We start from the raw sequence: 24,303 nt of genomic DNA, 5'->3' as shown, positions 1-24,303 counted from the left end.
GGATCAAAGGACGAGGTGGTTGGGCGGTGGTTGTCGTGAGGTCGTGATGAGGCCGTGAAATTCGTCAGGGTCGGTTGCAGAAAAGAACAGTGGGAGAAAGGACTTGTGTGGTAAAATCAAAAAGTGGGCCTAGGGTTCTCGTTCGCTGTGGTACTTGGATACCTAGTGGGGGATGCTTCAAGCCTGACACGTGACCACAAAATCCCACGCAGCCCACCGTACTGCATCGACTTGAGGTTTTCGGCATTTGTAGTGCACCGCACTCACAGACCGTCCCGCGTCGACTGAAGGCAGTCTTTATCGTTCACTTACACCAGAGCAATACACGTCACGTTTTGGCTTGTAGGATCTCTAAGTTTAGCTCCGGGGTATTGGGCTACATGGCGCGTGACTTGTTGAACATCTTACATTGCTATACATAGGGATCTATCTGATAGTACACGTCTAGGGTGGCGACCCAACCCCCCAGACGGATGCGCATGCACGTTGACGTTTCAAGTCCCTGGAACCATCGGGTGCATTCATTTATCCAGGCCGTAGCTCTGAGAGCTACCGGTCTGAACCTTTCCTGGCTTGGGTTGCCTTCTGATCAGAGGAGATCCATCTCGTCGTCCCAATGGAGAGCCGCGATATCCACCCAGACGCTGGGAGTGGGTTCGTGGTTCAGACTCTAGAGCATGAGCATTGGGGTTCTTGTTGTTGTAGATCTCAGCCTTGCCAATCAACTCCTTCTTGATCATCTGCGCCTCCTCGCTGGCCTCGTCGACCTTGAGAACAAGCTTGCCGGCGGAGTTGATGTTCGCCGACACGGGCTCCACGTAGCACTTAGAGCCACCCGTGATCTCGGGGTCAAATGTGGCGATACCAGAAACACGAGCCTTGCCGCCACGGTAGCTTCGGTAGTTGAAAGCCGAGTCGCCCTGCGGCGTGTCCGTGATGAAGCCTGCGACACCCAGCTTGGCGGGGTTGGACATGTGCCTCGGAGAGATGATCCGGGCCAAGACAGGCGAAGGGTTCGCCTGAGGTCCGTACAGCGGGTGGTTTTCGGCATGAGCATTTGTTCGAATGTACGACAGACCGCCAGACGGGTGAGTGATCGGAGGACCGCGTTCGGCGTAGGGGTTAGGCGATTTGGACTCGATCCGGGTGCCAGCGGACATGTTGGCAATGGCGCTCGGGGGGTTGAGCGGGGCGAGGTCAAGGAACTCGCTGATCAGGGCAAAGAGAGTGACACGGTCAGATCGCAGCTTGCGAGTGTATTCCGTCAGCTGATCCTCAGTGACGTCTTTGGCGACCACAGGCGCTGGAGCCTCGATGGCCTTATCGAGAGCCGCCTGCTGCTGTGCGGCAGTCAAATCGGAAGCCAAGCGCGTTCGGAGGAACGCTTGGAACTCCTGACGTCTGTTGCGGACGGTCTTTTGCACATAATTTTCGAATTGTCCTTCAGTCAAGCCAGCCAGCCATGGCCCTTCGAATTTCCACCTCTTGTCGGATCCAGTTCCTCCGACGGCAGTAACGTCGTGATCGTCCTCGAAAACCGAAGTAGTGCCAAGGGATACGGCACGATAGCGATTCGGCAGGGTCGGCACGGTAAGAGGCAGATTGAGCTCCTGGAACTTCTGCAGCGTAATGGAGTGCTGGGATGAGGAGGAGTAGTCGGTGATCTTCTCGATCGAGTCAAGGTGCTTTACGTGGATGGATGGCGTGGACGATTTGGTGGTCATCTTAAGAGGCAAAGAGCGCTTCAAGCCCCAGTCGCCTTGGCTCCGCGAACTCTCGGGCGTCGTGATGGATTGATGCGTCGGGTATGGCGATGTGCCTGTCGGCCTGCGAAGGGTGCTCCCATATCCGGCATCCTCGCTGGCAGCACTTGGACCAGGAATTGGTTTCGGAACGGAGAATAGACGCGACGACCGGAGCAAAGCCCCTCCGGGCGAGAGTCTGGCAGACATGGCCCTATTCGGCACCGGTGGTGATGCTGGCTCGAGGCTGCGAAGTTGTCTTGAGGCAGAGCTGGAGTTGGCGTTTGGGCGTGGAGGGAAATTTCCAATGGAGTGATGCGGAAACTACCAGCTAGCAGACTGGCGCGTTAACATTGGCCAGTTCCGCCATGCCATCTCCACTTTGCTCCCCCTTGCGATAAACCGACCACGAGCCGCTCAAATGTGCGACCCATACGTACCGTACCTGCCTCGACCTTTTCTCCCCTAAAAGTCAAGAGCTGTGCCTTGATAACATGGAGTAGAAGTGACCTTCACTTCACAACAAGCCCAGGACTCTTGACTTCCATGTGGGCTACAAGAAGAATGGCTTCCATCAATGTGAGCTCTTCAGCGGCCCTCACGTTTGAGCTGATCGCACGCTGTTCGGTATGAAATAATTCCTCCTCGACGCCGGCACTGTTTTCCAGACACCCACCGACTACCTCGCCGTGTGAGACGTTGCTAACAGCTCAGACCAGACAACAAGAGCTCGTGCATCAAACTTGACTCTCCCTCATGGACCAGTACAGCTTCCCATGTTCATGCCTGTTGCGACACAGGCATCGCTCAAAGGACTTACCCCTGAGCAGCTCGAGGAGACAGGTTGTCGCCTGTGCCTGAACAACACCTATCATCTAGGTCTCAAGCCCGGGCAAGATGTCCTTGCTGCTGTCGGCGGTGCGCACAAGCTACAGGGATGGAACCACAACATTCTGACCGACAGCGGTGGCTTTCAAATGGTCAGCCTCCTTAAGCTGGCGAACATCACCGAGGAGGGTGTGCGCTTTCTCAGCCCACACGATGGGTCACCCATGCTTCTCACGCCTGAACACTCAATCTCGTTGCAGAACACCATCGGGAGCGACATCATCATGCAGCTAGACGACGTCCTCGTGACAACGTCCCCAGACAAGGAGCGTATGCGCGAGGCCATGGAACGCAGCGTGAGATGGCTCGACCGCTGCATTGCAGCTCACCAGAACCCGACGACCCAGAACCTGTTCTGCATCATTCAGGGCGGTCTGGACCTCGAGATGCGAAGGGAGTGCTGCAGGCAGATGCTTGCGCGGGACACCCCAGGCATCGCCATCGGCGGACTCAGTGGCGGCGAGGCCAAGGCCGACTACTGCCGTGTCGTCCGGACGTGCACCGAGATGCTACCCGACCTCAAGCCACGGTACGTCATGGGCATCGGCTATCCAGAAGACCTCGTCGTCAGCGTTGCGCTCGGCGCTGACATGTTCGACTGTGTATGGCCCACCCGCACTGCTCGTTTCGGCAATGCCATCACCAAACATGGTGTTCTGAACATTCGAAATCTGAAGTATGCGACCGATTTCGGCCCCATAGAGGAGGGTTGCGGTTGTATCTGCTGCAGAGAAGGGGGTCTCGGTATCACAAGAGCATTCATCAACCACAATACTGCCAAGGAAACGGTCGCCGCCCACCTGCTGACGATCCATAATGTTTGGTATCAACTAGAACTCATGCGGAACGTGAGACAGGCTATCATCGAGGATCGGTATCCCGATTTCGTACGGCAATTCTTTGGCAACTTGTACGATAGCGACAAGACCAGGTTCCCTGAATGGGCTGTGGAGGCGCTCCGTGGCGTCGGTGTAGATTTAACAGATGGTTAATCAAACTTCATTAAATCCGTCGCCTTGTTACTTTTCACTGTTTTGAACACACAAGTATGGCTTCAGTGTTCTCGGCGCCGCTCCTGGCAACCTCACCCCCCATGAAATACGGGCCAGGCCCATGATGAGTTCTCGTTCCACGACAGGCGAAAAACGTGGCAGTGTTGACTGGACATGCACACATGCTGCTGACGCTACAACGCATATGAAATGTGGGTGCATTGCAGGCGGAAGAAAGTGCCAGAACCGCGAGGGGCTGCAAATGTTGTTCAAAGCTTGCGAAGCGGTGTCACTTCGCGCGCAAGCTATCTTGGTCTGGAAATGGCGAACATTGTTTCACGTTCAAAGAGTGTTCAGCCTCATCGTGCAACAGAGCGTGTCCGTTTCCAGACCTGGGCAAAGGGCGATTGTTTCCGCCCAAGTTTCCACGTTTGTCTGTTCCGACCGTGCACGCGTTGCGGATCTTCATCCGAACTACACACTCGTGTGCCACCATGGCGTCAGCTTACGGCTACAGCGTGGGTACGCCAATCGAGCCACGGAAAGCCACCTCAGATCGTGGGAGGATAGACAGCTGGAGTGCAGCGCCTGACAAGAGGCAAATTCGCTCAAAAGTGGTCGTCAATAGTGTTATCATTATTCATTCATCAAGTAGCCCATCCAGTGAACCCAGCCCGTTGTTCTTTTTGCCGCCCGCGCTCCGACCTGTAACATCCAGCCATGTGTATATCTACCCAATCAACGCCATATACTGTGTACTATTATGTATTACGCCCGCCGCCCAATCACTTCGTCATACGACAGCCATAGCCCCAACAAGGGTGTCAAGTGCCGAGCTGTGCGTACCACCGGACACGCGTTGTATAGGTCCGGCCCAGTTGACTCCCATCTTGTTCGCCTCGTCCCGGTTTTGGGCCCAGTTGCTGTCCGCGTTGTTGAGGATGAATTTGCGATACGCGGCGTCGGGGGCGGCTTTATGCAGGTAGTGCAGATTTCGCACAAAGATGCCCTTGAACTGCTCGCCGTCGGCGCCGCAGTTGGGTTCGCACGTATCGTGGAGGATTCCCTTGTCGTCAGAGAGCTCCTTGATGGCGGCCTTGGCGATGATGGCAGCGTCTGAGAGAAGGTTGGCGTCGCCAGTGGCCTTGTTGAGCTCGACCAGACCGCCAAGAATGACGCCTTGGTTGTAGGACCAGGTGTTCTGGCCATTGTTCCGGCACGACCCGTCCAGTCCGTCGTTGATGGTCCCCCTCTCGTTGATCATGCCGCTGGCCTTGAACCAGACCCACTGGGCTGCGGCAATATCCAGATAGGCCTGGCGATTTGGCATACGGTTAGCGAGGGACGCGGCGACACTCAGATAAAGTTCGTTCGAGATGGCATTGACGTATTTTCGCTCCTTGTTCCAGTAGATGCCGCCGTTACAGTTTGTATTGCCGCCCGTCTTCATGTCGTCAAAAATGTTGGCGGCCATGTCCAGGTATCCTTGGTCGCGCGTGACATCAAACGCTCGAATAAGGGCCAGTGCCCACCATCCCTCGTCGTCATAAAACTCGTTGATGAACCCAGGAAACTGGCGAGAGATGAGTTTGGTGGCCACTTCTGTGGAAGCGTCCTCCATGCCGACCATGGAGATGGTGTAGGATGACGTGACGAGGCCCGTGTCGTCGATAAGTTTCAAGGAAGTGACAGCCTCCTTTTGGGCTTGTTCGAATGTGTTCCTCATGATGCCACCAACGTTGAGCGCATTCGCAGCAACGACATCGATGCTTGCAAAATCAGCCAATGTTGTGAAGACGTTGGCGCTGTTCCACCACTTCCTGTCCCAGATACCGCTTTGGACATTGTACCATGTGCTCTGGAGAGCGTCGATAGCCGCCATAGAGTTGATGGTGTACGTCGTCAGGTTCGCGTGCTGCGTTTCTGGCCGGCTGGACATGACAAAGACGGCGCCGGCTCGGGCAGCCAGGCCCCCAACCCAGGCAACCATACTGTTCAGGAATCGGAGGGTATCGTACAAGTCTTTGGGTTCAATATGATCCAAGTACGAAAAGGGGTGATTGTGGGTGTATTTTGGAAGAGAATAGACATTAACAGCAAGGGAGAGAAGCAACAGAGTCAGAAAGTAGCAAACTCGGCGGGCCGGACTCTGGCTGTGGCGACGCGTGCAGTTATACCATGTCGACACTGGTCGACGAGGGGGTATGGGGAGCTTGATATTGGCTCCAGACGGAGCTCGAGCATCTTGTGCCCGCGCTCGAGCATGAGCTGAGGTGACGGGGGTCGAAAGAGGGACGAACACCCCCCCCGACCTCGGAATGGGAGGTGCTCGTGTTCTTCCCGTCCATCATCTTCATGCTATTGCTCACTACTCATGCCCAATCTCATGTACATGGGCGGAGGACAGGGCCTCGGACAGATCAGGGCCAAGTATGGAGGGATGATGTGCCTGGTTTTGGGCGGGAGGGCTCCTGGCAAGGCTCCTAGCTTGTCCCAGCTTTCTGGGCAGGAGTCAAGCCAAGGAGGCCGAGCTCCATGACGGCAGCGGATGACAGCCAGTTGTGGTCGAGCCAGCGCATGAGGTAGGCTGGTACGGACTTCCGCGTTGCAGGGATATGCATGAGTTGGTCGACAGCGAACGCCTTCTCTTCTTGCTGCTATGGCTCAAAATGCGTGACTGATGTTACCCCAAAGTGACTGGCATCCTAAAAGGAGAATCACACACCAGAGCCAGGCGCGGTTGCGGGTTCTGGATCGGGGCCGCGGATTGTGGTGGTTGGCTGGAATGGCGGCAGGGAAAATCAAGAGGGCGGTTGACTGGTTCTGGCCTTGTTTCAGGACGAGATTGGAAGTCATGCTTTGCGCCGTCTCAGCCCCTGAAGCGCTTGAGGTGTACAGGCACAAAAGAGCCCAGCTGGGCGGCTGCGCGATCACGCCGCCCAATGCAGACGAGACAGGATAGCCAAGGGTGGAGACCAAAGCTATATTTGCCCATTAGTATGTCGCAGATGTCCCTGAAGGGAGGAAGATCCATCTGCTGTGCTCTGCTGTGCGGTGCGGTTGCTGTGCTGTGATGCAAGCGCTCACTCCATTCTGATCGGAGGGATCCACCAGAGAGGCCTTGCTGAGTAAGAAGACGACGGAGCTGCCAAGGCTGTCTCCACGATTAGTCAGAACTCTCATAAGTAGCATCTCTGTTTAGAAGCGTATTCCACCGTTGCTGCTTCGCTACTTCCATCTTTCCCACTAATAGAATCACAACTGCATAGGCGCCTGTCTTGGCTACCACCTTGCCTTTTTCCCTGTCTCTCTAATACATGTGGAGAGCCTCGAACGTTCGTGTGTCTGGACAGCAATCAGGACTCGTCCTACGGTTCATGCTCCTCCACCACTTGGACCAGCAAAGCCTATCTCTACTCGACCTTGATCGAGGCACCAGCCATCCGGATGAGCACTTATCTGTGTCTCCCAACCCAGTCTCCGACTGAGATGTCATTCAAGGAACAGGGGATCCGTTAAGCAACGAAACCCATGAATGTAACCCAGCATACCGACGGCAGGCATGTGTCAAGGAAACATCGACCGAAGTGATCGTCCAGGTACATGCTACGTAATATCGGCTGGGCCCGAGAACAACCAGGCTTGCATCCACGATCAAAGCTCCTCGTTCTGGCCATCGTCAAAGACTCCGATCAGACAGTGTTTGCAGGTCTGCCCGCCTCCCGTTGTAGACGTCTGGTGCCCGCGGACCTCGCTCGGGACGTGGGATTAGTCCTTGTGACCGGGGCGGTCCAAACGAATCTGGGATGAAGCCTGACTTGGGACGAAACCCAGAACAACAATCGGTGACGATGAACAGCTCGCCTTGTTTGGATCGCCTTGTTTGGATCTGGCCCCTCGAGCAAACCAATAGTGGGAGAAATGGGGTCCCCCGCAGTCCCGCCTCTCCCCGCTTCCCCTCAGCTGAACGGCACGCTTCCAGGAACCGTTCGTCTGGAATCGCCCTCATGCTCGTCTTTCCACTCATGGCTCGCCCGAGGCAACTGCTGGGTCGGAAGAACGGCCCAGGGATCACGCATGCCAGCTGCTGGATGGCTCCTCTGATCGTCGCCTCCTCGCGCCCTCGTGTCAATGGTGCATGCCGTCCTGCCGACGCACACGTGGTTTTCATGGTGTCGCCTGCTGCCAGGGCCTTCATCTCAGTGCTGCCCGAGTCATGCACTTACCATACGCGGAAATTGTCAACCCCGAGCTCGACAGCATTTGCGCCGATTCGAGAGTGGCCTGCCCTCGCCCGCGTCGGCCAAGATGCCTGCATTGCGCAGATTGTCCGCGATGGCGTCGAGTCTGCTCCTCACTGTCGGCCTCATCTCTGCCGAAGACCGGCAGATTGTCGCCCCCATAGCCCCATCCGGAGCGCAACTACTCTTCGACCATCGGCATTTGACCCCACGGCTCATCTTAGCGATAGTGACGCTGGGGCGAAGTCGTGCCAATCATTGTCGCTCGCTTCTCTCCAGCCACCCGTTCCGGCATGGTCGTTGATATTGGGGTAGCTTGGCCCTCGGTCGAGATGAACCCGTGGCGAGGACTTCATGCTGCCCATGCTGGCCTTCCCCAGGCATCAGGGGGGGTTCATTCCCCGCGTTCCCCATGATCAGTGCAAATTGGACTGTGGGGAGAACACGGGGAGTGCATCACAGGCACGCCCTCCGGCTGCTACCCTTCGCTCATTGCCCTTCGCCATAAATACTGCGCGCGCGACGCTGTCGTCTGGCTTTGGCTTCTCCTACTCCTGGTCTACCAACCGCCCGGGACAGTCTTCTCCAGCCACCTACTCGTCCTGATCAGTTCGGCCCGAACACACAACGTCGCCATGAAGATGATGCTGTCTCGCCTTGCCGCCATGGCTGGCATGGCCCAGATGGTTGCCGCTGTCCTCCAAACGACAGAGACGTCTAACTCGTACATCATCGCCAACGACCGTCTCAATGCCACGGTCACCAAGACTGGCGGTATCATTGTCGATCTGACGCTCGACGGTGAAGACCTCCTAGGTCCCGCCACCGGCAGCATCGGTCGAGGCCCCTACCTCGACTGTTACTGCACACCCGCGGGTTTCTGGACCCCTGGTCGTGATCGACCAACGCTGGCCCTCTACTCTGGCGAGGATGCCACCGGAACCAAGTACGGCGGCTTCAAGATGTCCGACACCTTCCCCGCCACCGGCCAGGTCCTCGAGCAATACATCTTCCTGCGCGAGGGTGAGACCGGTCTTCACATGTTCAGCCGCGTCGCCTACCACAACGAGACGACGCCCTTCCTGCGCAACCTGCAGGAGCTTCGCACCCTGTTCCGCCCCAACACGCAGATGTGGACTCATCTTCTGACGAACCCTGAACAATACGGCCCCTTGCCCAGCAAGGAGGGTGTCGCCAAGCAGGTTGTCGTTCAGGACGCTACCTGGGACCTCAGCGCGACTCCCAACGACCCTTACGTCAAGGACTTCTCCGAATACTTCACAAAGTACACCTTCCAGTCCACCTGGGAAAACCACAAGGCCCACGGCATGTTCGCCGATGGCAGCAAGACCACTGATGGCTCTACCTTTGGTGCCTGGATGGTCATGAACACCAGGGACACCCTGTTCGGCGGCCCTCTCTTCTCCGACCTCACTGTGGACGGTATTGTCTACAACTACATCTCCTCCAACCACCACGGCAACCAAACTCCTAACATCACCTCTGGCTTCGACCGCACCTTTGGCCCTTACTACTACCACTTCAACAAGGGACCTGCCGGCACCGACATCAAGGAGCTCCACGCGGATGCTGCCCAGTACGCCGATCCCGAGTGGAACTCTGAGTTCTACGACGCCATCGCCCCCCTCGTCCCCAACTATGTGACTACCAAGGGCCGCACGACTTGGAAGTTGCACGTTGACCTTCCCAAGGGCGCCAAGAAGCCCATCGCTGTCCTCTCCCAGAACGGCGTGTACTTCCAGGATAACGTTTTCGACACCAAGGCCTACCAGTACTGGACTGAGGTTAGTGACTCGGGCGATGCCACCATTCCCATGGTCAAGGCCGGAACCTACCGTCTCACCATTTACGCCGAGGGCATCTTCGGTCAATACATCAAGGACGACGTCAAGGTTGAGGTCGGTGGCCGCATCCGAACCACCCACGCACGCTGGCGCGAGGAGAACGCCGGCACTGAGATCTTCCGTATCGGTACCCCTGACAGGAGCTCTGGCGAGTACCGCCACGGCTTCGAGAAGGACCTGTCCAAGCCGAGGCAGCCTGCTGAGCACCTCATCTACTGGGCCGCTTACGACTTCCCCTCCGAGTTCCCCGATGGTGTCAGGTACAAGGTTGGCGAGAGCGACCCCGCCAAGGACCTCAACTACGTCCACTGGAGCGTTTTCGGAGGCCGTGGCAACTCGGTGCGCAAGGACATGTACCTGGGAGACGGCAACGTGAACAACTGGACCATTGTCTTCGATCTCGAGGAGGCGCAGGTCAGGCGCAAGAGGGAGGCCACCTTCACCGTGCAGCTCGCCGGCGCCAAGACCGCTGCGGGTAACACTGATGTCTTCAACGCCAGCGAGCCTCACGCCAACCTGGCTTATACTGTCAACGTGAACGGCCAGGACCTGAAGCCCTGGGTCATCCCGTAAGTCCAACATGCCTTCCTCCTTAGTGTCTTCACAATTAGCTGACATAGCCCAGTTACCACCACAGCAGCTCTTGTGCTGTCCGCTCCGCCGTCGTCTGCTACCAGGTCGGCAACAAGTTCAGCTTCCACCCTAGCATGCTCAAGGCTGGCGAGAACGAGATCGTCCTCAGCTTGCCCTACGGCGCCACCAACTACGAGCCCGCTATCCTGACGCAGGCTCTCTACGTGCAGTACGACGCGCTGCGCCTGGAGATTCGGTAGATCTGCTATTTAGGCAGAAGCCGTTTTGTATACACTTGACGCTTGCACATATTCACGAACATGACGATTTGCGGAATGTAATTAAAATATACAATAATGTACATGATGACATGAAAAGAATGATCCATGTGGTGTATTAGTTCACGCGAGGCGCGATTGCTGTCAGCGTACCTCAACGATGTGAAATGTCATTCGGGGCTGGAAGATTGAGACAACTCAATGACATGGGAGTAAATCGCCGCAAGTAAAAACTCTAAAATAACTGACGCTTCCTCGTCAGGTTTCTGAGTGTGTCATGATTCATCACCAGCAGGTTTTACTGAACACACCAAATCTCAACCGCATGAGAGAATAGATTACCCCGAAATAGACCTCCGGGCTGTGACCCTGCCATGCGAGAGTTGGGCCAGCTGAGACGATAATTTATGAGCCAATGCTCACCATTATGAGTGTTCGAGTTGAGAAAGGTATTTCGTGTGAGGTTTCATCTTGCTCGTGCGCAGGTGAATCGACGATATCTCTCGGTCGATTAGTGGACGGAGATGGAGGAAAGCCAAAGACGCACGTCGTGAGCCGTAGAAGTGTATAGAGTGCTGAACATGATTGGAATGGGAAAGGCCACCAGAGCCCAACGCCTTGTTTTGCGCGGGTGAATCAGAACAGTTGGTTATGCTTGTGTTGGGTCACATGCATCTCGATGCGCCTCTCATGAACACGGGCGCCGAAAAACTGTCCGCCACGGGAGAGCGATCAACCAAGATGAAAAAAGTCACAATGCATTGGACTCTTCTCGTGATGATAACGATTAGCTCATATTTTGCGGGAACGGTGCGTATCATGAGCTTGCTTATCAGGCGGCCGACGGCAACGTGTCTATCTGTTCTGTATGCTGTACGTCTTCAAGACCAGGCGTCACGAAAACGAACCTTTCACCGAGAGCAGGATCTTGGTGGTAACGTACTCCTACAACTTCCAGGGTCTATTATGACACTTGACATTGGAAACTCCGGTTGTTTGAAACATGATGTTGCTGAAGAAAGATGGTGAACCTCGTGGCATGAAGACCCCTTGAATCTTGACAACGAACTAAAATGTAACAAGCGCTCCAGGATGAATCTCTCTTTCACAGGGAGTGCGCAGCATCGGCCTTTGCTAGTCATAATGTCAGGGTGCATACTTTCTAGGTGCTTCATCTTAAGGCAAAAGAACATCAGATCAAGATGGACGGGTCAAGAGTCAACAGTACTTGAGAAAATACGCTTGAGATTCAATGCACGATCCGCTATGTCCTCGGACTCCTCAGGAAACCTACGACACCACTGCAGTACCCAACCAGCCCATCCAAGCGAGCGCACTCGCTTTCCTGCATGGCCTTCCACTCTTGCAGCGCCGCCAGCGATGCCTCGTTCTCCATGACAACGTCAAAGTGCAGTCTCAGGAATACAGTCATCCATGCCTGCGTCAGCTCATAGTCCCGACGAGACTTGAGACGGCTTGTCAAAGCCTTGATGAAGTGTACCAAGCCGTTCGTTTCGTTGCCGCTCATGTCACCAATTGACAGGGAGCGGAGCTCGAGGTCTGCCGTTGAAGGAGATAACGATTTCAGGTGTTCGATGAAGTCAACATCTGCAGCCAGGTCAGTATGTCAATTGTGTCAAGAGAGAGAGAAGAAGTGTAAGCTTACAGTCTCCGGAGACGGCGCCATCCATCAGCCTACTGGTAAAGATATCCTGCACGCGTCCAAGCTCGTGCTTCGTGATCCGGGACGTGGATTCGGGTGCCGTGTCTGCCGCACCCTCGAGGGCAGGCGTCGGCTTGCCGCCGCTGGTGGAAGGCAGGAAGAAAGGCGCCTTCTCCGGCACCTTGGGAGCCTCAGTGGGCTTGTTACGTTGCTTGATGAGGTCGAGGTGGAGCAATGTCTGCCAGCGGCTCTTCGGCACCAAGCTCAGGGTCATCATGTCAGAACTGAGTTGATCGATCGCCGGTGCCACGGTAGGATCGTCTTCTTCGGGCTCGGCCTCGTCATCAAATGCCGCCTCGACAAGGCCCTTGCTGCCTTCGCCTGACGCGGTCGGCATAGTCGTTGTGGCCACCTCCTTCTCGGAAATTTGTCTCGTCGGGACATGTTTGTACAGGGTTTTGTTTGTCCAAAGCGTCACACCGAGCTCACCCTGGACAGTCGCAGCCAGGAACTCGCCGGTACTGGACATGGCCAGGGCGGTGCAAGGCTTTTCGAGGCGAATGGCGTCAATCAAATGGCTCGTGGGGAGATCCCAGACTCGGATCACCGAGTCGTCGGATGCGGCAATAACCCAGCGGCCATCGTTTGAGAAGCAGAAGTCGTTGATCTTGCCCTCACAACCCCAGAACTCGCGGATTGTTTTCTTGGTCTCGAGATCCACAACTCGGATGGAAAGGTCATCACAGGCGAACACAAGTAAATCATTACCCGCGTGGTAACGTCCTCCGGTTATGCCGACCATTGGTGCCCAATCGATTTGCTGAAGCAGCCTGCCCGTCAAAAAGTCCCAGAACTTGATCTTGCCATCCAGGGAACAGGAGACAATGTGCTTATTCATGGAATCAACAATGATGCCGGTGACAGCCTTGGTATGGCGACCTGTTCCCTGCAAAAAGCCGCCGCCGGCAACCTGGATCGAGTCGTCGCCTGCTTTGAGCTGCTGGATCCTGATCTCTCGCGCCTGTGCGGGAGTAAGTTTTGCAGGAAAGCGTTGTCGGTGGATGCCGGACTGAAGGTTGTACATGTCAATGCCACCCTCGACGGAACCGACCAGAGCAAATGTGCCACAGGGGCTGATGGCGACCGTTGAGACATGAGCACCATCGCCCGTAGGGAACGCCCAGCGGCCAGCCTTCTTTCGACCCCAGAACCAAGTGCGGGCGAACGAATCGTCAACGTGAGCCGTAACAACACTCTCCCAGCCCGTCATGCCACTGATCTCGGCGTCGAGCCTTTGTGCCTTGTTGTCTCTGCGCTTCTGCCAAATAGGCTGCTTACCGGGAATGGCTCCAATGCCACCGTCGCGGTTGAGCGAGCTTGCAATGCAAGTAATTTCCGGCGCCTTGAGGTCCTCTAGGCTCGTAGTAGGGCCATGGGCCAAGGCGCGCGTTGAAAGAATGCCGTGCTTCTTAGCTTGCTTGCGAATGTTGCCTTGGCTCAGTTCCGTACTCTGACCGTCGCGTCGCAGACTCCAACCCCACAGGCTTCGATCCTGGCCACCACTGAGCAGCCACTTGTTGCCGGCTTCCGCGCCGTCAAAGTCAGTAGGCAGGAACTGCAGGCACTTGACGGGCGCCGCATGACCACTTCGTTGGTGAAGGATTCGAGGGATCGGAGAGAAGGGGGACTCGTCAAACATCCAGGTTTTGAGCGAGTTGTCCATTCCGCTCGTCACAATGACGGGTTGGCCGGACAAAAATTCAATCTTGCTCACGCCGCCACGGACCTTGGCTCCTTCCTCGACCGGAGGGTTGTGGGCGCTACGCAGCACACCCATGACTCTGCCACCGTGGTTCAGATCCCAGAAGGTGACATCTCCAGTGGCAGCAGTGGCGGTTGCCATGACACCGTCTTTGCGTCCATCGTGGCCTGCGCCCATACCGTCGGTGCGGAACGAGATTGCATTAACGGGTTCATATTCGTTGCCGGCATTGACTTGAATGATCGATTTGTCGGTAAGGATATTGTGGACGACTAGCCGGCCCTTCGAATAAGCAATGGCGAGAAGAGACAGCGCCGGAGAAGGTTGCAAGCAAGTGACCGAGCCACAATCGGGCGAGGGTGGAAGGATAGTATAGATGAGCTTGCCAGTGCTCACGTTCCATATCTCCACCCAGCCATCCTTGCGGCCTACAAAGATTTTGTTGAGGTACGTAGGCATGTTGGTGACACCTCCAGTGATCTCGTTGTCGCCCTTCTTGGTGGCTAGGGTGTGAAGCGTCGTGTAGTGCTCCAAGGTTGAGGTCTTCCAGATTTCGAGCCTCGTGGTCGCGCATCCGACCATCCAGGAGCCAAAGATCAAGATCTGCTTGATGGGTTCGTCGAGATCAGCGGGAAGCTCCAGTTCTTCGGACCTTCGACCGCGATGGAAAGACCACAGCCCTTGGTCTTCTCCTCGGCTTCGGTCGCCCCAGGCGGCAAAAACCTTTTCCTTCCAGGCACATGTGGCGGTGATGTCGGCGGGGGTCTGAGGGCGGGTGACGAAGACGAGATTAAGGCCCCTCTTCAAGTCGTAAGTCTGCAATGCTCGGCCAACAGAGGTGGTCACTTGATAGGTGGTCTTTCCGAGGGGTATGGAGGTGAATGGGACATTGGTAGGAGAGACCAGGCCGACTGTCTGCAATGTGTTAGGGTGCCGTGCGCAAAGCGAAAGGAGCTTGAAAGCATACTCTGAAGGGCGCAAAAATGCGTGACGCCTGTTCTGAAGTGGCGGCATCTTTGGCGACAACATTGAGCTTCTGCCTCTTGCTCAGAGGGCCGTCGCTGTCTGAGTGAGGCATCGTCGGCGCAAGCTATAGGGTTATTTGCCGTATGGGCGATGTCGTTTCGTTCGCGACGAATTGGGCTTTGGAGGCACTCGCGAGTCCTTGTCCAGTATTTTTTTCCGCTCGTTATCTTATCATGCCACATGTGGCTGGACAACTTTGGCGGAGTGGACTGTGCCACACCGTGTATTGAGTGTACCTACTTAGGTGGGGTATTTGAACAAGGAGGTACTTTCAGCTGAGGTACCTCCTTGCCATGTAACTGCGATGTGGGTCTCTATACGTACTGTACTACTTTGCTTGATTTGTCTCATAAACCTCTATGTGCATGCTTGTTTTCAGACCTGACCTTGTTAGCCAATCTGAATCCAGCCGTACTGCGTAAACGATTCAAGTGCCTCGCATCATGAGCATACAAAATTGAAATGCCAACACGACTTATCTTGTTTATGCTCTTTCAACCGCTTCTAGAGGGCCGGGCTGTGAACTGGGCCCCATATTCGTATGTCACGCGACCATGATGGAAAAAGGCATTCACCGACCCTTCGGACCTGCTTAGATGCATGCATATGAAGGCCGCTTTCGGTGTCTCATATCCTGGCAACTGGATTGACGTCTTGGCTCATGAGATCATCGTCATATTGCCTACATAAGGTCGCATTTTGATAACCTCACTTGGTTGGCACTGCTGCCAGCCACCAAGAAAAAATATAGGGACAATGCCGTCATACAGAATGGGGCAGTGCCACGCTTAACTTCTCACCAGTTCCTGATTCAAGGTGGGAAGATGGAAACCACGAGGGCCAGAGCTGGTCGGAGGGGCATTCTTCGCACCTATCACAGGCCTCACTGCAGATCCCTGCTTGGTGAAGTTCCTGGATTCTAGACCTTGCCCCCTCCCCCCTCTTCCATTCCCTTGGTTCACCCTTTGCTTGCTGGACCTGCAGCAGTAAACAACGACTATCAGGCAGAGTCTCAACCGCAGCTGCAACGGCAATTGGCATCTTGTGAACTTCCTCTTTCCCTCCTGTCCCATGTGTCATGCCACAGGGGAACCAATTCCGTCTTGCCGGTGACCTATCGCTGTGCAAAGCATCCTAGTTGAAGCGGGGCGGGGCTCAAAAGACACCAACGAACAAAGCGGCGGCCCAAAGCTTGACAGTCGGTCGGCCTTGTCAGAGTTACTCGAGTTTTGCGTCTTGGCCCCGCGGCCGTCGACCCGGAGCGACAAGAAAATGGACCAGCAGGCTCCTTGCACAGGGCGGGCCGTGAACAATTCTTCAAGCCTGTCCCAGTTGCAAACCACATCCACACCTGCATCCCCACCCCGGACGCTCTCGACTCTTGCAAGCTCCCTTACCACATCGTCGTCAGTATTGACCTCGGCCTCTTCTGCGACGTTGGCCTCGTCTGCGGGTGCACCATCGACCTCGTCGACTTCGACCACCCCGACGCCGACACAAGCTGCCACAACGCCGGTGCAACGCCCTCGCGACCGCTCCAAACGCTCTGCCTCTCTTTCCCACACCCTCTCGTCCTTCGCTTCGGGTACAGCTACAGCCCTCAGCAGGAAAAGCCGTCACGCCGAGCCAGGAACCACAGACGCACACGCAGATCCTGCCAGTCTATCTATGCCGCCCCCGCCTCCTCCCTCACAAGCGTCCGGTGCCGCTTCCTCGAATCCCCTCAGAAGCCCTCGTTCGTCTCTCTGTCGTAGCCGCCGCGATTCCAACAAGTCTGTCGAAGCCGGGATCGACTCCGAATCCTTTGCGAGCGACATAGTCCAGAAGAGCCCCAACCCAGACCTTGATGTGACGCGGTCCGGACTTGGCATATCTTCCTCGACTTCGACATTCCAGCCCGACCGGCCCCTCACGACGAGATCGTCCTTCACCGACTCCGACATTAAGCGCGCCTCCATATCATCAGTGTATTCTCTTGCCTCTGCCCGCGGCGTCGCCCCGAGCTCTGCTGCATCTGCCGCCGGATCCGAGACGGGTGCCGCCCCTAGGTCAGTCTCCGGCATCATGTCTTCTGGCAAGCCAGTCGCTGGCTCTGTGCCTCCAAACCCAGAACTGTCCAACGTTACCGTTATGACATCCTCTACAAACCAGCACCTAGCCCCCCGCGAAACCCTTGATGTCATGAAGCGCACACCAGCCCCAGTCCGCACCGACTCGACCATCAGATCGCAACCAACTAGGTCCAGGAGCCGGGCCAAGAGAAGGTTCAGCGGGAGCACAGCGGCCAGCAGCCACAGCCCAAGCAGTGATAGGGGCCCGTATCACAAAGAAAGAGAAGAGGGTCAGTCTGACATAAGTAGCTACCAACGTGTCAGTGCAGCGTCTAATCCCCCTCCAGCCAAGCCCGCGCCGTGGGGTGTTATCGGCATCTGTGCCTTGGACGTGAAGGCGAGAAGCAAGCCCAGCCGGAACATCCTGAACCGCTTGATCGCCAATAGGGAATTCGATGTTGTTGTGTTCGGCGACAAGGTCATCCTTGACGAAGGTATGGGCCCATGGAATGGATGTCTAGGAGGTCCAACGAAAACTATCGGCTGACCAGTGCACAATATCAGACTTCGAAAACTGGCCCATGTGGTAAGAGCTCCCCTTGTTGGCATCTGATGATCGTCGATAGGCCACGCCGTGACGTGAGTTGCCGAATTTCATGCTGATGCAAGTCTGACCTAGTGACTATCTCATCTCGTTCTACTCCGATGGTTTCCCCCTCGATAAGGCCATCTCATACGTTAAGGCCAGGAAACCGTTCTGTGTCAATGATTTACCAATGCAGAAACTCTTGTGGGACCGCCGCCTTTGTTTGCACTTACTTGACAGTATCGGAGTTCCAACGCCCAAGCGACTCGAGGTCAATCGGGATGGTGGTCCCAGTATGTTAACGCCCGACATTGCGAAATACATCAAGGACGTCTCTGGCGTTGATTTTGATCCCGACGAGCCTCGTTGGAGATGCGCGCCCCACAAGGTTGAGCTCCTCGACGACGATGACATACTTAGCGTCGACGGTGCTCTCCTCAAAAAGCCCTTTGTTGAGAAGCCAGTCAGCGGTGAAGACCATAACATCATCATCTACTTCCCCAAATCAAGTGGTGGAGGAGCACGGAGACTGTTCCGCAAAATCGGCAACAAGAGTTCAGAGTACGACCCGGAACTGAACGTTCCGCGCGCCATTCTTGAACCGGAGAACAGCTACTTGTACGAAAAGTTCATGCGAGTTGAGAACGCCGAGGATGTCAAGGCCTACACAGTGGGACCCAACTATTGTCATGCCGAAACCAGGAAGTCTCCCGTTGTTGACGGCGTCGTCCGACGCAATACTCATGGAAAGGAGGTACGTTATGTCACTGCGCTCAACCCTGAAGAAAGGGAAATCGCCAGCAAAATTTCAACATCCTTCGGTCAACGGGTCTGTGGGTTTGACTTCCTGCGAGCCGATGACAAGAGCTACGTTATCGATGTCAACGGTTGGAGTTTTGTCAAGGACAATGATGACTACTACGAGCAATCTGCGAAGATCCTCAAAGATTTGTTTGTCAAGGAGAGATTACGAAGAGGCGGTGTGACGCCTCCCATGCCTTCACCCGCTGTCTCGGATGTGATCGACCCACTGGCTCTGCGAGGCAAAGAGAAGGAGAATGGCCAAGCGTCCGTTGCTGCGCTGCCCATTACGAAGTCAACTGGGCAGCTGCCCGCCAGTCAGTCGGCGGAAAAGGGGTTGCTGGAGCCCAAGACTGACGAACTCCGCCCCCCCCCGTCAACGTTGACCACCAAGTCAGAGACTGCGGCAACCTCGGGCGCCATGAGCCTTGGCTCGAGTCCCTCGTCCCTGCCGCCACCGCCACCCCTTGTTGAGACGGGCCCTGGCAGTGTGCCGTCGGCGACACCATCAGCACTAGCTTCCGCTGCTGCCTCCTTGAAGGGTGATACTGCACCCGAGCCAGAAGAGGCACCGGCTCCTCCTCCACCACCACCACCGAAACATTCTTGGAAGCTCAAGGGCATCGTTTCTGTTATCCGACATGCAGACCGCACCCCCAAGCAGAAGTACAAGTTCACGTTCCACACGGCACCTTTCATTGAATTGCTCAAGGGCCATCAGGAAGAGGTTCTCCTGATAGGAGAAGCAGCCTTGGCTAGCGTCATCCACGCAGTGGATGTTGCAGTGACCCAAGGCATTGAGGACCCGAACAAGCTCAAGTCGCTGCGAAATGCGTTGGTCAAGAAGGGCGGCTGGGCAGGAACCAAGGTTCAGATCAAGCCCATGTTCCGCAAGAAGGCCACCGATGAAGTTGTGCCTCCGGAAGAGGTTGCCCAGATTCTCAAGGAGGGTGTGGAAGCCAAGTTCCCTGAGAAGGCGGATGAAAGTCAATCCAAGACCGATCCAGCAACGAGAACAACGCCCAAACGCCACGACTCACTCTCAGGGGTCACCATGTCCCGCATTACGGCCGCAGAGGAAAGTCTGGTCCTGGACAAGCTCCAGCTTATTGTCAAGTGGGGCGGCGAGCCCACGCACTCCGCCAGGTATCAGGCACAGGAACTGGGCGAAAATATGCGCAATGATTTCATGCTGCTAAACCGCGACGTACTGGACGAGGTCCATGTGTACAGCAGCTCAGAGCGACGGGTGACGACCAGCGCGCAGATCTGGACTTCTTCGTTCCTGGGACGAAAGGATCTCCCTGATGACTTCATTACGATTCGCAAAGACCTTTTGGATGACTCGAACGCAGCCAAGGACGAAATGGACAAGGTCAAGAAGAAGCTCAAGGGTCTACTACGTAAGGGAAACGAGCGGCCATCGCAATTTGCCTGGCCGGACAAGATGCCTGAGCCCTCCGAGGTTCAGACGCGGGTCGTTCAGCTGATGAACTTCCATCGGCGCGTGATGCAGCACAATTTTGGCAAACTGTATAGTGGGGCCGTCAACTCTCTCAATGCCATATCCAACCCTAGCATAGACAAGAGCCAGCCAGGTGAGTCGTCGGCTGGCTCCATGTCGTCCGCCCTGTCCCAGGCCAATGGGATTAACAACATACAAGCCCGCTGGTGTTGCGGTGAAGATGCAGAGCTCTTCAGAGAACGCTGGGAGAAGCTCTTCCAAGAGTTTTGTGATGGGGAGAAGGTTGATCCTAGCAAAATCTCAGAGCTCTACGATACCATGAAGTTTGACGCCTTGCACAACCGTCAGTTTCTCGAGTGGGTTTTCACGCCACCAAAGCAAATGCTCGAGGAGGAGTACGGTATCAAGGACAACAAAGACAGCAAAGAGAGCAGCTTCAAAGAAGGCAGTATCAAGGAGGGCAAGGAAGGCAGATCTGCTGGCAAGGAATCGGAAGAAGCCAAAGTATCGCAAGACTCGCGAGAGGATAGACGGGATATACTGGACAAATCTGACAAGACCGCCGAAGGCAACAAGAGCTCGAGTTCAGTTCGTCGCATCTTCCGTCGACGATCCTTCCTCAATGGCCTACGTCATGTCGGCGAGGGCGCCCCGCCGGAACAGTACTTCCACCTATACAAAGGCAACACACAATCCAAAGCCAAGACGGACGCCAGGTTTGAGCCGCTGCGGGAGTTGTACCAGTTGGCCAAGATGCTGTTTGACTTCATCTGCCCGCAGGAGTACGGCATCTCCGATACAGAGAAGCTCGAGATTGGTCTTTTGACGTCGCTACCCCTCTTGAAGGAGATTGTTCAGGACCTCGAGGAGATGCAAGCCTCCAATGATGCCAAGTCTTTCTTCTACTTCACCAAGGAGTCTCACATTTACACGTTACTCAACACCATTCTGGAGGGTGGCCTTGAGACGAAGATCAAGCGGAGCACCATCCCTGAACTGGACTATCTCTCGCAGATTTGCTTCGAGCTCTACGAATCAGAGACAAAGTTGCCAGCTGATGTGGCCACCCGCGGCGATGAGGCTACCTTTGCGTACAGCATCAGGATCACGATCAGCCCTGGCTGCCACGTATACGATCCTCTCGATGTTCAGCTCGACAGCAAGCACTCCATCAGCTGCGCCCCTCGACGAAGCTTGACCTTGCATGCCGATTGGATGGAGGTGATCCGCACCTTGCGTGCCAAGTTCAACCAGTGAGTGTTATTCCTTGTGAGATCTCGGCACGATGTCACACCCACAAACGAGGCGCGCGTTGTCATGCTAATTCTTCTGGTCTACCAGGGTGAAATTGCCCAAGACTTTCCTGGCTATCAACCTGTCTGATCTCTTCTCATATGATGAGCAAGAGAAGAAAGACGTCGATTCGGACGGGCTGGAAATGAAGAGCCTCGCACGCCAATCTGCTCCCAAGACCGTCCCGGGAGAGGCCGGCGATGTGTCTGGCCTAAGCGATATCACCGCGGGTGATGTGCTCGAGAGCAGCACGGAGCTAGCGATGACACCGAACGCAGGACATGGCCAGCCGTCCGAGCCATCGCTATAATTACGAGGAGGACTGCATATCTGGCGCCCTGACGCGTGAGCGTCAATGTGGACACACGCGCGACACGGGCTGTGGGGGCAATGCTTGGACAAGTTGATCTGATCCTGACCTCCTCCTGCAGGCGGGCGCGGTTACCAAAATGAGGAGGGCATAGGTGAGACGAAAAGAAAAACAGGCAATAGACACAACAATGCGCATGACTACCGACTATTTTATCATTATTCTGGATCGCCGGCTGTTGTATATCCGGTTTAAAGAGTCTGGACGACACGCGTATTTGGGGGAAGGCTTTGCAAAGAACGACTGTACGTGGATGGAGGCAATCATGGGTTTAGTGTTATCCAAGGTGCGTCACTCTCACGATTAGAGGTACGTAGACGTAGATCCATACACATGGCATCAATCATAAACCATTCAATCGTCAAGAAGAGGAGGAGAAATAAATCGAGGTGTTTTCGTGTAGTTTCTTCTTGCGGGGGGTTCTTTTTGGGAAGTGCACGCAGCCCCGGCCTGTGATGATCGGAATGGCTTCCAAGGGAGCTGTGACGTGGACAAAACGAGGAGATGCCGCAGGTTGTATGACGGGCGAGCCGGAGCCGAGCTCGGATCGGGCAACTGGCCCATCGAGGCGGCATCGTGACAAGGCTGGTTGCCGGTTCCAGACGGAGAGATTGGGGCAGGAGTGACTGTCGCAGGTGAGCCGATGGAGAATTTTCTGCGGCGGAGCAGTCAGCACATCGAACGAAAAGTCTGGCTGATGACCCTTGTGGGATACGATCTGGATAGCAAAGCGGGTATGAGGCCCTGTCTTGGATGCGCGAGAATTGGGTTGGTGGTCAGGTGATTGGGGAGGGGGGGCCAAAGCAGGCGGGCGAGCAAGACGACCGCCCGCGTGCGCACATCGGACGAGGTTGTCCCCGGTGTGTGAAGGGTGTCAGGCTGCGGCCGACAGTGGAGATGACAATGGCGGTGGGTGGGTGCGCCTTTGCTTTGCCGGGGGGGTGGGCTGGCAAGGGGGCGAGAGGAGAGGAGTTTTGAGGATTTTAGGGTTTCTGGAAGGCCATATGGGCCGCTCGCGCCTCGAGCTGTTGTTGCAAGAAGACCATGACCATGTCGAGCCATGTGGTTGTCACCAGGACAAGCGTCCGGCGGTGGTCAAAGAGTGGTGTGTCAAAGCTCTGCTACCTTGCTTTCCTTTTCGTGGGAGAGAAAGCAGGGTGGTGGGTGACGGGGGGCGGAAATACCCATGCTTGGGCCGCCCACCTGTCCAGCGCTCAGGTACCTCGCCTGCCTACCTAGGCACCTGAGGTACCTAGGTAGTACCTTAGGTGCCTAGGATACTGGGTAAGGGGGGGAGAAGGACATACTTACATGCCTGCATGCCCCAGATGCCAGATGCTTGGGTGGAGCTTGCAGGGTGCTTTCTCGCTGGTCGCCTGTCACTGTTCCTTCGCGCGGGCGCGTGCTCCTCCTGCAACTCTGTATTTCCTCGGCACCGAACCCCTGGACAGCGAGATCATTACAATCCCGACAGTGAAAAAGGCGTTGATCGTGGTCCTGTGTTGCACCCTTCATCTCTTGACGAGAGACGACATGCCGGCGATCGCATGTAAGCATGGCCATGATGGAGGGTGTGGCTTCAGCTGCAGAACGGGGTGTCGATCGATGGTTCGTCTGACGTTGCGGATGGGCGGCAAGCACTCATTTGCAGCACATCTGGGGGAACAGGGCCGCTCACTCGTTTGATCTCTCCACCGCATCTCACACCTGCCTGCCTCTGCCTCGCCTTGCTACATGTACCTTCCCATGCACGTACCAACCCTGTCATGGGCTCAGTTCTTGCCAGTCAACCGGAACTGGTGCTTGCCAGGAATGATGAGGCGTTGAGCCCAAAAAGACCAAAAGGAGGAGGGCACAGGTTTAGCTCAGGTGGTGTGTCCTTAACCAGCAAAGTGCAGGTGCCGCCCTCGACGCCTCCAACGGTGAAGCACATGCTGCTGCAGGTCGACCCTTGCTGCAGGTCACATCGTGCTACGGGGCGATGGTACTGTCATCAGAGTCTATCCACATACCACAGACCAGAGACCACGGACGGGCTGGCCAGGTCGGCATGCTTCTCAGAGCTGCTCTTCGGCATTCTCATTATCATGACGCCGTGATCCGGTGTATAGTGCCGTCGCCGGCGAAGCCTCTGCTGCTCTTGCCCTTTGAGTGACAGGATTTAAGTTGTGGTTCGTGGGACGTGCCGAGCCATTTAGCGATTGGCATCGAATCCAGCGAGGAGGGGCCATTGTAGACTAAAGGCCAAGGCCATATAGAGGACGGGAGGGGTTCGCGCAATCATCTGATATCCGGGCATATCAACAACAGGCCTACCTGGATCTCTTTCCAAGAGTCGACAAATGAGTGACAACTAAAGCAAAGTAAGCCACATTGGGACTTGTGAGTTACCCTCATCATCCCTGTCACTCGAACCACGGATCATCGAGTCGTGTGGACTGTGAATCCCAAAGTACCTACCCTCCTGGCCTCGAAGGTCATTTTAGAGAGAGACGAGGGGGTCGAAGAGGGTGTGGGGAGGGAGGTGCGCAGGCGCATGTTGAGAGAGTCACGTCATGCCACAAATAGAACGTGACGACAGACGAGAGTACGTGCAACGGGCAACCCCACGAGAAGGTTACATGACGACGATAACCGATGATGACGAACAACGACGACGTCACGTTTGATATTTTGGGGTCGGAAAAGCACCGGGCAAGAGCTTCGA

At 55.7% G+C, this 24,303-nt stretch overlaps 6 protein-coding genes across 6 annotated transcripts; 3 read left to right on the top strand and 3 right to left on the bottom strand.

Moving 5' to 3' along the window:
• Positions 1 to 521: 521 nt before the first annotated feature.
• Positions 522 to 1,952, bottom strand: D7B24_006635 (uncharacterized protein; the record flags this gene model as incomplete). Its single annotated transcript, XM_028640761.1, has 1 exon — positions 522 to 1,952. The coding sequence occupies one exon, from the start codon at positions 1,950 to 1,952 to the stop codon at positions 522 to 524; it is 1,431 nt and encodes a 476-aa protein (XP_028495041.1).
• Positions 1,953 to 2,306: 354 nt separating this feature from the next.
• Positions 2,307 to 3,622, top strand: D7B24_006634 (uncharacterized protein; the record flags this gene model as incomplete). The annotated part of the gene is made up of 2 exons (XM_028640760.1): positions 2,307 to 2,369; positions 2,462 to 3,622. The coding sequence occupies 2 exons, from the start codon at positions 2,307 to 2,309 to the stop codon at positions 3,620 to 3,622; spliced, it is 1,224 nt and encodes a 407-aa protein (XP_028495040.1).
• A 793-nt stretch (positions 3,623 to 4,415) lies between these two features.
• D7B24_006633 (uncharacterized protein) lies at positions 4,416 to 5,612 on the bottom strand (the record flags this gene model as incomplete). Its single annotated transcript, XM_028640759.1, has 1 exon — positions 4,416 to 5,612. The coding sequence occupies one exon, from the start codon at positions 5,610 to 5,612 to the stop codon at positions 4,416 to 4,418; it is 1,197 nt and encodes a 398-aa protein (XP_028495039.1).
• Positions 5,613 to 8,498: 2,886 nt separating this feature from the next.
• Positions 8,499 to 10,561, top strand: D7B24_006632 (uncharacterized protein; the record flags this gene model as incomplete). The annotated part of the gene is made up of 2 exons (XM_028640758.1): positions 8,499 to 10,297; positions 10,366 to 10,561. The coding sequence occupies 2 exons, from the start codon at positions 8,499 to 8,501 to the stop codon at positions 10,559 to 10,561; spliced, it is 1,995 nt and encodes a 664-aa protein (XP_028495038.1).
• Positions 10,562 to 11,843: 1,282 nt separating this feature from the next.
• WDR36 (WD repeat-containing protein 36) lies at positions 11,844 to 15,082 on the bottom strand (the record flags this gene model as incomplete). The annotated part of the gene is made up of 3 exons (XM_028640757.1): positions 11,844 to 12,187; positions 12,246 to 14,919; positions 14,972 to 15,082. The coding sequence occupies 3 exons, from the start codon at positions 15,080 to 15,082 to the stop codon at positions 11,844 to 11,846; spliced, it is 3,129 nt and encodes a 1,042-aa protein (XP_028495037.1).
• Positions 15,083 to 15,516: 434 nt separating this feature from the next.
• On the top strand, positions 15,517 to 21,536 carry D7B24_006630 (uncharacterized protein; the record flags this gene model as incomplete). Its single annotated transcript, XM_028640756.1, has 7 exons — positions 15,517 to 15,569; positions 16,328 to 16,732; positions 16,785 to 17,371; positions 17,429 to 17,575; positions 17,646 to 17,667; positions 17,761 to 21,186; positions 21,275 to 21,536. The coding sequence occupies 7 exons, from the start codon at positions 15,517 to 15,519 to the stop codon at positions 21,534 to 21,536; spliced, it is 4,902 nt and encodes a 1,633-aa protein (XP_028495036.1).
• Between the last annotated feature and the right edge of the window lie 2,767 nt (positions 21,537 to 24,303).

This window comes from Verticillium nonalfalfae, assembly GCF_003724135.2.
Source record: "Verticillium nonalfalfae strain VnAa140/NRRL 66861 chromosome Unknown scaffold_49, whole genome shotgun sequence".
Taxonomy (NCBI): domain Eukaryota; kingdom Fungi; phylum Ascomycota; class Sordariomycetes; order Glomerellales; family Plectosphaerellaceae; genus Verticillium; species Verticillium nonalfalfae.
Note: the sequence above shows the minus strand (reverse complement) of the source record. Positions and strands in the feature narration are given on the sequence as shown.